General features: G+C 43.7%; 2 protein-coding genes across 2 annotated transcripts; one reads left to right on the top strand and one right to left on the bottom strand.

Moving 5' to 3' along the window:
- The first annotated feature begins 2,112 nt into the window (after positions 1 to 2,112).
- On the top strand, positions 2,113 to 3,450 carry LOC109426885 (phospholipase A1 VesT1.02). Its single transcript, XM_019702446.3, has 2 exons — positions 2,113 to 2,238; positions 2,303 to 3,450. Exons 1-2 carry the CDS (start codon positions 2,196 to 2,198, stop codon positions 3,418 to 3,420), a joined length of 1,161 nt encoding a protein of 386 aa, XP_019557991.3. The 5' UTR covers positions 2,113 to 2,195; the 3' UTR covers positions 3,421 to 3,450.
- Positions 3,451 to 8,619: 5,169 nt separating this feature from the next.
- LOC109623326 (pancreatic lipase-related protein 2) lies at positions 8,620 to 10,190 on the bottom strand. The gene is made up of 2 exons (XM_020077865.3): positions 9,758 to 10,190; positions 8,620 to 9,702 (listed from the first exon to the last, which is right to left on the bottom strand). Exons 1-2 carry the CDS (start codon positions 9,801 to 9,803, stop codon positions 8,723 to 8,725), a joined length of 1,026 nt encoding a protein of 341 aa, XP_019933424.2. The 5' UTR covers positions 9,804 to 10,190; the 3' UTR covers positions 8,620 to 8,722.
- Positions 10,191 to 12,669: the final 2,479 nt, after the last annotated feature.

Raw genomic sequence — 12,669 nt, 5'->3', positions numbered from 1 at the left:
ACTCCACATGGAATATAATGCAGTGAATATATTTTCATGATCCTTGTTTTGGTTTACAGCGAGAAAACTGCTTTTTATTTTTCGAAAAATGATGACGGATGCTTGAGCCTTAAGCTACTTAGAACATTCACCCAATTTTCTTAATGTTACAATTAACGAGAGTTATAGCAAAATTTTCTTTTGATTGAACTGCAAAAATCGATAATAGTGTGCAGTCAGAGTGGACCATATACTCGATGTCAAGAGAGTTGAAAAAATCTGTATTGGTTGAAATCCAATAAATAAAATAGTTTATCATCAAAATGTGATACGTTTCCAAATCGTATGACTCCCTAACGCATTTTCTGATAATTATTGATCAAGAAAGCACGTGAAATTCCATTTTATTATGGTCAATATCGTATTTTACAGATCATCGTGTTGAAGCATATTGTGGCATTTCGCGTGCAGACAGAGCGGACCATGTGTCTCTAAGTAAAATAGTTGAAATTAACTCATTCTTCGTAATCCTTTCCAAATCAAAATATGTTTGTTTAGTAGCTGTTGGGCATCATATTGAAATGTACCAATACCCGTTTCATGAAGAAATTGATTTTATCGATTATTTAAGGATTGTGTACTTAGTTCACCCTGTCTGAACGAATTTTTGAAAAATGCCAGTCCTCTGAATAAATTATTATGAACTGTGTAACTACAATATTTCTAAAACGTACCGAATTATGAGAATACATTCAAAAGTTGTCAGCTATTAAATGTTCAAGTTAAGAATTCTTAAATAGCTCATTAATTGACTACCCTTCATGTGATATTGAACTTTTGTACTTGGTCCACTTTGACTGAACATAAAAATTGAAAATGGTAATCAACAGTGTAATAACAGAAATGACCAAATTCAAACTTCCTGCTCACATTATACACTACTCCTATTAACTGTTGTCCTACTTGTACATTATTTTTTCATCAAATATGTAAAAACTTAAGTGTAAACTGTAGTTAGTTGAAGATTTTCCAAAAACCGTTCAGTCAGAGTGGACTAAGTACAATCAATCACTTAGCAATTTCTTGGTTTCAAGCTTTATTTTACGTTTTTTCGCGATCAATACAGAGCGATGTTGTGATGAATAGTTATTAAGATTTATGGCAAAAATTCAAGAACATTTGTTGAAAAACTCAAAACTTATAAAGTTGCAAACTTTAAAGTCGTTTTTCTTGAAATTAAGTAAAATACACATGGTCCTCTCTGACTTAACGCCGACCATATAGGCATTTGTATAAACATTCCGAATAGGTCCCACTTGCCCCATGATACGGAGTAAATGAAGATCTGCTCCACTTTTCATTATATGCATAATATACAGAATGTGCAACTTTTAAAACAGTTTTAATGCCCATTAATAAGAATAAATATACCAAAAATATCTTTTAGAGCCATTGGAATTATAAAATTATTTATGTTTGAAATTTTTTGGCTTGACAAAACTAAACTAGCATTTTTTTAGGTCCCACTTGCCCCGGGGTACCTTACTTGTTTTTGAATGGTAACTATACCTAACAACCCATTCGGTGTATCATTCAAACACCAAAAATGATAAAGGGAAGCGTCAGTATTTTTCACTCAATCACTGATGTATGATATTTTTTATGATAACACCAATAATAGAGTAATTATTTTAAATGATCTTTAAAATTATAAATTGTTTCATTCTTATATGATACCGTTTTATGCGGGAAGCACGAAAATATTAATACTTCCTGGAAAAGTAATTTTGAGTCGAAAACAAACAATAATAATATTCATTTGGAACTGTTCATAGACCCTGTATACTCCACACTTTTAATGAGTGAAAGTCGTCCACGAACGGGTGGAGGCAACAGAGACGTTCAAAAATAGACATGTGTTGTACATGCACATCGTGCCTGTTGGGGACGTAATGGATCCAATCACTTAGCCTAATCGCTAGGAAAATAACTGAAATAATAATCTTTGCCAAAAATATGAGATCGCCTCATTTATCATGAGACTATCCTCAGATTAGATTACACAGCTATGGATTCTGATTTTCATTTTGTGTAAAACATCAAATCAAACAACTAACGGTCATCTACTAATGGCATACGACTCCTGTTGATAAGATTTCAAAAGTCTATATAAATCGCATACCCCCCACCAAATGTGACCATTCGTTTCCTTTATAATGAAACTGCTCGCGTTGTTCTTGGGCTTGGCTGTTGCTGTAGGTAAGATCATTGATTTACGATTTCGTCAGATTACCCCTAACTAATCAACCTCGTTTCATTCTAGCGGTAGCCATTCCCATCGAGGAATTGGGCCCAGAGACGGTTCCTTTCGAGGAATTCGGCTGGGAGCACATCCCCAACGAAGAAGTTGGCGACGAGTACCTCCCCAACGAAGATGAAGGACTTGAGCACATTCCCAGTGAAGAAACTGGCACGGAACACATGCCCGTCGAACAATCTCCCTGGTCCCTGGTACCTGACGGTAACGGTCACCTGCACTTGGTGAACACCGATCCTTACAACTTGGCTGGACAGGAAGAACCAGAAGCACATTTCAACGCTGATACCCAAACCATTTTCCGTTTGTTCACTCGTAATAATCGTAACACTGGTCACGTAATCACGTTGGGTAACGCTGGAACATTGGGAGGTTTCTGGAACGGCGGTCGTCAGACTCGTTTTATCATCCATGGATGGAACAACAACGGAGGATCGCCAGTGAACACTCAGATTCGTAACGCATATCTGGATCGTGGAGACTTCAACGTGATCACCGTCGATTGGGGAGCAGGTGCCCAGAATCCAAACTACGTGACTGCCCGCAACCACATCAACGCCGTCGGGGCCACTGTTGGTCGTTTTGTAGACTTCCTGAACCAAAGCGGAGGCATGTCCTTCAACAACGTGTACATCACTGGTCACAGTCTGGGAGGACACACCGCTGGTATTGCCGGAAAGCGCGTGACCCGTGGACGTCTGCACACGGTTGTTGCTCTGGATCCTGCTCTGCCCCTGTTCTCGATCAACGCACCCAATGAACGCGTTGCCCCAACCGACGCCAACTACGTAGAGGTCATCCACACGAACGCCGGTCTGCTCGGATTCGACTTGCCGATTGGACAAGCCGATTTCTACCCGAACGGTGGACGCTCGCAGCCAGGATGCGGAGTGGATGTGGCCGGAACCTGCGCCCATAGCCGCGCCTGGGAGTTCTTCGCCGAGTCGGTACGTACCGGACGGTTCAACTCGGTCCGCTGCGCCAACTACGACCAGATCCTGAACAACAACTGCGTCTCGAGTGGTCCCAACAGGAATATGGGAGGAGAGCCGTCGAACATCGGAATCGCCAGTGGAGTGTACCACTTGATCACCAACGCCGCCAGTCCGTTTGCCCGAGGTTAAAGATATTTAATAAATTATTTGCAAAATCTCGATGATTGCTTCCTTAATTAATGCCTAATTCCGCTATAACTTTGCAAGGGTTTTGTCAGGCATTCCTTCAACATGCGTCTACTAACATACATTTCCGGCCTTGACCATTTTCTGTATACTGGGATTGTCGTAGAGTGCAGCGAACACGCGATTTGTCATCACGCACCGTTTTCCTGTACAACGCCAAAGATCGTTCTGAAGTCGATGAACAGGTGGTCGTTGGAGGGCATGTTGAGATCTGGTCCTTTTTAGAACGGCAGTCAGCGAAACCGGCTTAATAACTTCCCACAAATTCATTTAATTTGGGTGACAGACGACGGAAAATGATCTGGAATAGCACTTTGTAGGAGGTATTCACAATTGTGATCGCTCTGAAGTTATCACACTCCAACTTGTCACCTTTCTTGTAGATGGGGCAAATGATCCCTTCCTTCCACTTTTTCGGTGACTGTTCAGTCTCCCAGATCTGGACTAACAACCGGTGCAGGCAGGTGGCTTACTTTTCCGGGCCTGTCGTGATGAGTACAGCTCCGATACAATCCTTATTCAGTGACTTATTGTTCATGAACTGCTAGATAGCATCCTTAACCTCCCTCAACGTGAAGGTGGTTTGTAGCCTGCTGCACTGACGTAGTCAGTTCTTTGACTGCCTTCCCTGCGCCATTCAGGTATTCGTCGTAGCGCTACTTCCAAACACCTCAAATCCGTCTTTCAAGATGCATGATGAAGCCTTTGAGGGATGCGTTGAACTTCTGGTAGAACTTCCGTGTTTCTTAAGAACGACACACTTTACACTTCACTTCTTCCAGGTGGCGTAAAGCGGCAGGTCTGATGTTTCGGTTTATGTTTGTATAGTTTCATTAGCTGCAGCATTACCACCCGCGCTGCCCAAGCAACACGACTTGTTTCAAAGCCAGTACCAGCAACATTAGTGCAATTTATTCACTGTTTAAATTAAGGACAACAGAATACAATTGCTTCTTCTTTGAACCGCAAAAAGCACAAATTTTAAATCGTTATGCAACTTGAGCTAGGGGGAATGATAAAAAAATGAAAAAAATATATTCAGACTCGAACCATGGACACCAGGAGTATTAACCACTCACCTTGCACACTACACCAGAAGCTCTGTGAAAGATTTGCTGCTCAATGCACCATAAAAGCTACTGAAGTAACGCGTTACTTCATTGTACCGTCTTTGCCACAAGTTAGAAAGCTGTCAAAATGAAAAGACGCGCAAGTTTTCCGCAACACATTTGGAACCTAATCTGAACAAACAAACCAGAGTAAGATGTTTCATGTGTGTTACATAGCACATTTAGGGCCCATATAGCCGAGGCGGTAAACGCACGGGTATTCAGCATGACCATGCTGAGGGTGACGGGTTCGATTCCCGGTCGGTCCAGGATCTTTTCGTAAAGGAAATTTCCTTGACTTCCTTGGGCATAGAGTATCTTCGTGCCTGCCACACGATATACACATGCAAAATGGTCATTGGCAGAGGAAGCTCTCAGTTAATAACTGTGGAAGTGCTCATAGAACACTAAGCTGAGAAGCAGGCTTTGTCCCAGTGAGGACGTTACGCCAAGAAGAGGAGGAGGACATAGCACATTTAATGCAAGCTGACTGTATTGCCACTTGTGAGGAAAATGTAAGCTCCGCCTCCATAAATCGATGGTAAATACGATGTTATTTGTAATTCCTATGAAACAAAGCTGCAACTTAACGATATTCGGAGTTTAAATGCAACTCAACTGACAAGATGAAAGTTGCGTGCGCTTTTATTGCAACTCTTTTAAACCAAAGCATAGAAAACCACATTTTGGATGATGTTGCAGGTGCTGCTTGGGTGCGTACCTTTCTCCAAAATCGCTCTGCACTCCTTGTCACATCATTAGTTGTGTTGGCGGCGCTGTTTTCCCGGAAGGGACAGGTCTGCTGTTTCCGCGTTCTTTTATAGCGTACTACGTTCTGTCGAGTCCAGTGCTGCAGCCTTCGCTGCGTTCTTCTATTCCAAAATCTCTCTACACTCATCGTCGAACCGAACCAGTCGTTCCTTCGGCTAGGCTTCGGTTCCACATACCCAACATTGGTCTCAGCTGCGGTGGTAATGGCTGCTTTTATCGTACTCCAGTAGTTCCCGAGAGGGGCTTCATCGAGCACGCCCTCGTCAGGCAACGCTGTCTCGAGGTTCTGCGCGAATGTTGAGGCGACATCCGGTTGCTTCAGCCACTCCCGATTATACCGAGGCCGCCGTCGGTATCGTATGTTGTAAGTCATGGAAAGTTTTTGGCACATTTTTACCATTACCAGGTAGTACATAATGTCCTGACGTCGATCATGAAGGCTGTGCTGGAAGTATGTGTTATGTATGACCATGTTCTTAGAGGCGGTGAAATCTTTCAGTCGTAGGTCGTTTCCGTTCGTCAGCCTGTGGGCGCTCTTCCAATCATCGGTCTAAACTCCTCCTTATTAATGTAAATTTCTTGATTTTGCTTTGGCTGACCAAGTCGTGTGGGAAGTTACACTGTTGAAAACTGCTTTGTCATCCATGTGCACAACAGAACATGTGCTCGTCTAGTGCACTTCAGGGGATTTCTAGGAGCGTTTCAAGGGGTTTCAGGGACATTTCAAGTGGATTATGATGATTTCAAGGGTGTTTTAATGTGGTTACGGGGATTTCAGAGGCGTTTCGAGGCATTTCAGGTCAGGGTCATATTAGGGGCGTTTCAGGAACACATTTAAAACCCCCACGGACCTCCATGACCCATGACCCTTCGAAACCTCCGAAAACGCCTGGGAAATGCCTCTAAACTTCTTGCAAATGCTCTGGTACTTCCTGAAATGTCTCCGAAATCCCCCTAAAGCCCCTCGGAGGCCGTGTGAAGCACCTGAGACCCTTCAAAACTACAGAAAAAGCCTCCAAATCCCGTCGAAAATGCTCGGAAACTTCCTCAAAAGCCTCTGAAATCCCCCATAAACACTCTTGGACCCCATGTAAATCCCCGAAAACGACTGCGTGACACCTCTGAAACCCACCAAAAGTCCCTAAAGCTTCCTGAAATATCTCCGAAGCCCTCAGTCGAACACCATGTAACGTACTTGAGACCCTCCAAAACCTCCGACAACGCCTCTGAAACCCACCGAAAGTGCTCTGAAACTTCCTGAAATGCTACCGAGGTAACCCTATATCCCCCTTGGACCGTATGTTATGCACCTGAAATACTCCGATACCCCCGAAAACACCTGTGTAACGCCTCTGAACCCCATGAGAACCCCTGGAACGCCCCTAAGACACCCAGGAGCTCTCCGGAATTCCTTTCGAGCTCCTGAGACGTCTGGTCATTGTTATACATGGTACAGTATAAGTTCTATAGAATCACCTCAACCACCTTTGAATCTACTTTTTCAGTTATTGTTCACTAATACCCATAGTGTTTCACAATTTCAGGGAGAGTACTTTTACGATTGTCAGATATTATGAGGTTTCCAAATATTCTGACGCTCAGGACTTTCAAGGCTTGTTCAGGAGCCCAGGACAAGGACTACGAAATCTATCCCAAGCGACATCTTTTTGCATTGTGGAGCACCATTGATAACTACGAAGAGCAAGTAGCGAAAGCGTAGATAAAATGACAATTATGATAGATTCCGTACACCTTGAAGTTCTTCAACAACTTAACAATGTCTGTAAACCGTGAAAAGAACGTTTCGGTAGATTGCGGAAAACCATCGATACAAAAAACGACGATAAGCAACAAGCGTAGATTAAATGGCAATTGTGATAGAATAACTCCATAAATTAGTACACTTTGAAAGTCTTGACCTCCAGGACATCTTACAATGTCTTCTCGTTGCATTGCGGAGCATTATGGATGACAACAACCATGACCAGCAATAATAGATTCACTGGCGATTGTGGAAGATTTTGTAAACCTTGAAAGTCCTGACTTCTAGCACATTTTGCAAAGCTTACAACCGTGGAACGGACCTCTCGGGGCACCATGGATAGCAACAAAGATAAGTAGCAAAGGTTTACGCATTTGAGGTGATTCTGTAGAACTCATCCAATACCATGGATTATATTCACCAGAAACCTCAAACGTAGATCGAACGGTATTGTGGTAGATTCTGTAGAGCTTGAAAGTTCTGAACTTTAGGTCATTTTGCAAACCTAACAATGTCTGACAACAGTATAAAAGGACATCTTATTGCAAAGCCGAGCACCATGGATAACAACAAATATAAGCAGCAATCATAGTATCACTGGAATACGTATACTGGAACCCCTGATCTTCAGGACATTTTGCAAGCCTTACAATTTCTGACAGTCGTGAAAAATACTTCTTTCTACATTGCGAAGCCTCTTGAATGTTTTTATGACGATTATGGCGATTATGATAGATTCTGTAGACCCTGAAAGTCCTGAACTCCAGAACATGGGGGTGGGCATCGAAGCAGGAATGCTAGGTTAATTTTCGAAAAAATCTGTACGATTAGGGAAGTCTTGCCTGAAAAAGTCTGGATCATGTGTGTAAGCACATGGAGAACCTTACAAATTCCGGGCAAAACCTTACAAATTCCAGGAAAAACTCGTCTTGATCTTCCAGGTTTTTGTAAAACGGATTCTCGAAAATGTTGTTGCAGAATATGGTAAGCTTCTGATTAAACTTCAGTGATTCTTGCAGTTGAAACAACGTGTAACCCGACTTTACGCTTTAACCTTTCCAAAGTACTCACATTTTGTAAGATTGTAAGGAGGGGGTTAGTCTCAGGCGATCAGAGTGAAATGCATGTGCTTAAATCTTCTCATCAGATCCACGTCTCTTGACGACTAAGGATCATTTCTCTGCAAAAGTTCAATGGTGATGCGAGTGTGTGACCGATGGCCTTGACATTGATCGTTGAAATTCAACGAATAATGCAAAAGTCATCCAACAGAAGCCACTACTGGGAAACCCCACCTTGTGACGCTATTCCCAAGATAAGGAAATAGCTCAGCCAAACTGCGTAATCTACCCAGAAACTGAAGCTCCATAAATCCACCTCAAAACCGTTATTGGCTTGCCGATTGCGCACCATATGGGATTGATTGTTTTATTGTTATTCCAGAAGCTGCTGGCACCCCCAAAGCAGCTGATAGGTAATCAAAATAATGAACAAAAGAAATCCTTATCAAAGAACATCGCATATATTGTACAGTCCAGAATAAAGTAAAATACTGCTAATACGTTTATTGAGATATTTGTCATCACCCTTCTATTGGTACTTCTCAACCCATCGAGAACGGACTCGAGCCACGGGTGGTCAGTGTGAAGATTCCCTGAGCTCCCGTGTTAATGTTGGACGGTTCACCTCCCATGGGACGGCTTGGACCGGCTATGACGCAGTTATTCTCCAGGATCTGCTGGAATGACTGGCACGGTACCGACGTGAAGCCGCCCGTCATGATGGACTCGGCCAGGAATTCGTAGGCACGTCCATGAGCACAGGCTCCGGCGATATCGATTCCACAGCCCGGTTGTGTACGACCTCCATTGGGGTAGAACGACGCCCTACCCAATGGCAGATCAAAGCCCAGCAACCCAGCGTTGGTGTGGATGGTTTCCACGTACTGCGCATCGCTGGCATCAATACGATCCGAGCTGTCGAACGAGAACAGCGGCAAAGCCGGATCCATGCCAAAGATGGTGTTCAATCGACCCAATTGGAACATACCAGCATTTCCGGCAGCGTGAGCTCCCAAGCTGTGGCCTGCAATACTTAAACGGCTGAGGTCGATTCCAGTGTTTGAGTTCAGGAAGTTGATGAACGTCGATACGACCGATCCGACGGAGTGGACACGAGCCCGCGCAAACGGATAGTTGATGGTGATGGCACCGACTCCCCAGTCAACGGTGATCACGTTGAAATCACCACGGGTCAACCAAGCATTCGTCAACATCACGTTGACCTCGGAGAAGCCATCGTTGTTCCAACCGTGGATGATAAACCGGGTCGGGTTAGCTGCGTCGAAGTTGGAGTTCGCCAGCGAGGCTGCATTGTTCAGTCCGATAACCTGCGGTGTGGTCGGGTTCGATCGAGTGTACAAGCGGAAGATCGTATCGGTTGCAGCGGTGAATCGCTTCTCCGGCTCCTGTTCCAGGTCGGGAATGTTGTACGGGTTTGTGTTGACCAGATGTAGACGCCCATTGGCGTCCGGGACGAGAGTCCAACTGTCTGCCGGCGGTTCCTCGACGGTTGCGGCAGCAACTGTAATTTTCAGTCCATTAGGTTTGCGAAAAAATCATGATGGGCGTATTCTTACCAAGAGCCACCAATCCAAAAACTATCACTCCAATTGTTCTAATCATTTTGTCGCGTCTGCAGCACCTGAAGTGGGTACTTGAGAAACCTGTCGCAAGTCTTTATATACACGACAAAACGCGTCTTTCTGTTATCACCAGATTAAGTTTCTTAACTCCCGGCAAACAGATTGATTCGGCATTTTGCGGAAGCATATATCAGATAATGGAAATATCATTACATTCCAGCGCACTGCGAGTAGAGAGGGACATTACAGCAGTCATGAACAGGAAGCATGAAGCCTGTCCGGGTTTTTCAAGGTGCGTCACATTGTTTATAGTGTATCGTTATCTTGACGAGCCTCCGTAGTTCCATTCCGAACGATCGTAATAGAAAGTTCGCAGGTGGTCAAATGACGTCCTTTGAAACCATCAAAACAGTTTTTTTTTTTTTTTTTGAGCATTTACCTATTGTGGTAATTTTGTAACACCTGTGTAGCCAGATGCAAACCGCAGTGAAACTCAGTCAGTACACTGAAACAAAACAATACAGTGTTTTGTTTATTGGCCTTGATCTCAATTCATAAGATTGGCATGAGAGAGAATGGAAACATAAAAGGTCACAGTACTTCATATAGTATATGCGTCATCTTCCGCCAAGTGTACGACCGCCTGCATCAAGGATTTTAACCAATTTGACCGAAATATTTGAATGGCAAAAGAAATATCCAACTTTTTTTGCCGATCGGATCACACCTCGGCTCGTGGCAGACTTTCGTTTTCTATGACGGTATTTGGGTTTCGAGAACAGTAGGTTGTTGACCTAAGGTCCCGTATCCACCGTGCTGGGGCTGCCACCTTAGATATAGCTTTCGGTGGAGGAGCATTTCATACGCAAAAAGTATGTAATTTCTCCAGGAGCTTGTCGGGAATTCTTCTGTGAGTTTCCCCGGAATTTCTCCAAGTGTAATTCTCTCTGGTGAATCCCTCCTGGAGTTTCCTCTGAGTAATCCCTCCAGGAGTTCTCTCTTGGGCATCCCTCAAGGAGTTTCCTCTGGGGAATACTTCAAGGAGTTCTCTCTAGGGAATCCCTCCAGCAGTTCCTTCGGCAGTTTTCCAAGAATTCCCACAGGAGTTTTCCGAGAACTCCTCCAGGGGTTTCCCAGGAATTCCTCCAGGGGAAATTCTTCAAGAAATTTTCCAAAAATTATTTTAGAAGTTCTTCGGGAAATCCACCAGAAGGTACTCGAGAATTCCTAAACAATTCCTTAGGGTTTCCCTCCAGGAGTTCCTTGGGAAGTTTCTTCAAGAGTTTACAGGTAATTCCCACAGAAATTGTCAGTGAACTCCTTCAGGATTGAGAATTCTTTGGGAGCTATAATTTCTGAGGAACTCCTGGAGGAAATATCCGGACAGCTCGTGGACGTGTTTTTGAGAGCTCCTGGATTTGAGATCTCTTGGATGAATTACTGAATAACTTCTGAATGAATTCTCGCGGGACTCCTAGAGGAATTCCCGAAGAACTACTTGAAGGAATTCCCCGGAACTCCTTAAAATATCCGGGGAACTCCTGGAGAAATACCCGGGGAGCTACTGGAGGAATTCCTTGGGATTCTCCTGGAGACATTCCCGGGGAACTCTTGGATGAATTCCCAGCGAACTCCCGCAAGAATTTTCAGGGAACTACTGCAAAATACCTGGAGGAATTCCTACGAAAGTCTTCAGGGTATCCCATCAACAGGTCCGTGGGAGGTCCTGCAGAAGCTCACTGGAATTTCTTTAAGAGTTTCTTGGGAATTCCCACAGAAATTATCTGGGAACTCCTTCAGGATTCAGAATTTAGGATTCTTTAGGATTCTTTAGGTGCGGCTTCGGAGTCAGTTTGGCTTTCTATTCCGCAGAACCATTACCTGTTATGTGGCTTAGTTGGTTAAAGTGCCGGTCTAGCGAATACGGAGTCGTGGGTTCGAATCCCACCAGAACGCGATTTTTTTCACAAATTTCATCTCTCAATTTGTCAATTAGCAACATTTCGTGCCTTCTAATTACAAGTTTTTCCAGTATGTTTCAGACATACCAGCAAACCTGGTAATATGCCAGTAAAATGGGCAATATGTATCATTGTTCTCGGAACTCCTGGAGGAATTTCTGGGAACTCCTGGAAGAATTATCGGGGATTTCGTGGAGGAAGTCCAAGAGAACCCTGCAGGAACTTCTGGTTAACTTCCAGAGGAGCTCCCGAGAGACTCCTAGAGGAATTTCTGAGGAAGTCATAGAAGAATTCCCAAGGATCTCTTGGAAGAAACCCCGAGGAACTCCTGGAAGAATTCCATAGGAACTCTTAGAATTTTCCAATGAACAGATTGAAGAATTCCCATGAAACTCCTGGCAGGGAACTCTTGGAAAAATTGCCGAGATACTCCTAGAGAAATTCCCGTGGAAACCCTGAGAAAATTCCCTGGGAACTTCTGGAGGAATTCCGAGGGAGCTTATGGTGAAAATCTCATGGAACTCATGGAGAAATTGCCGAGGAAGTCTGGAAGAGATTTCCGACGAATTCTTGGAGGACTTCCCGAGGAATTCCTGTATAATTTTTTTTTTTGAATCTTTGAAAAAAAAACCGCAAATTCCTGGAGTAATATCCTGGGAACTGAGAAGAAATTCCCGGGAAACTCCTGGAAAAATTGTCAGGGATTTCCTGAGGAACTTGCTGAGGAACTCTTGGAGGGATTTTTGACAAACTCCTGGAGGTATTCCCATGAAACTCCTGGAGGTATTCCCATGAAACTCCTGGAACGGTTGCTGGGGAACTTTTGAAGAACTTCCAGGGAACTCTTGGATTTGTTGGGAAAATTGCCGAGGATCTTCTGAAGGAATTTCTGAGAAAGTTCTTGAGGATGTTACGCTGGTTCGACTGTGGAGATTAGAGATAGTA

The sequence above is a fragment of the Aedes albopictus genome, chromosome 3, assembly GCF_035046485.1.
Source record: "Aedes albopictus strain Foshan chromosome 3, AalbF5, whole genome shotgun sequence".
In the NCBI taxonomy this organism is placed as follows: Eukaryota; Metazoa; Arthropoda; class Insecta; order Diptera; family Culicidae; genus Aedes; species Aedes albopictus.
Note: the sequence above shows the minus strand (reverse complement) of the source record. Positions and strands in the feature narration are given on the sequence as shown.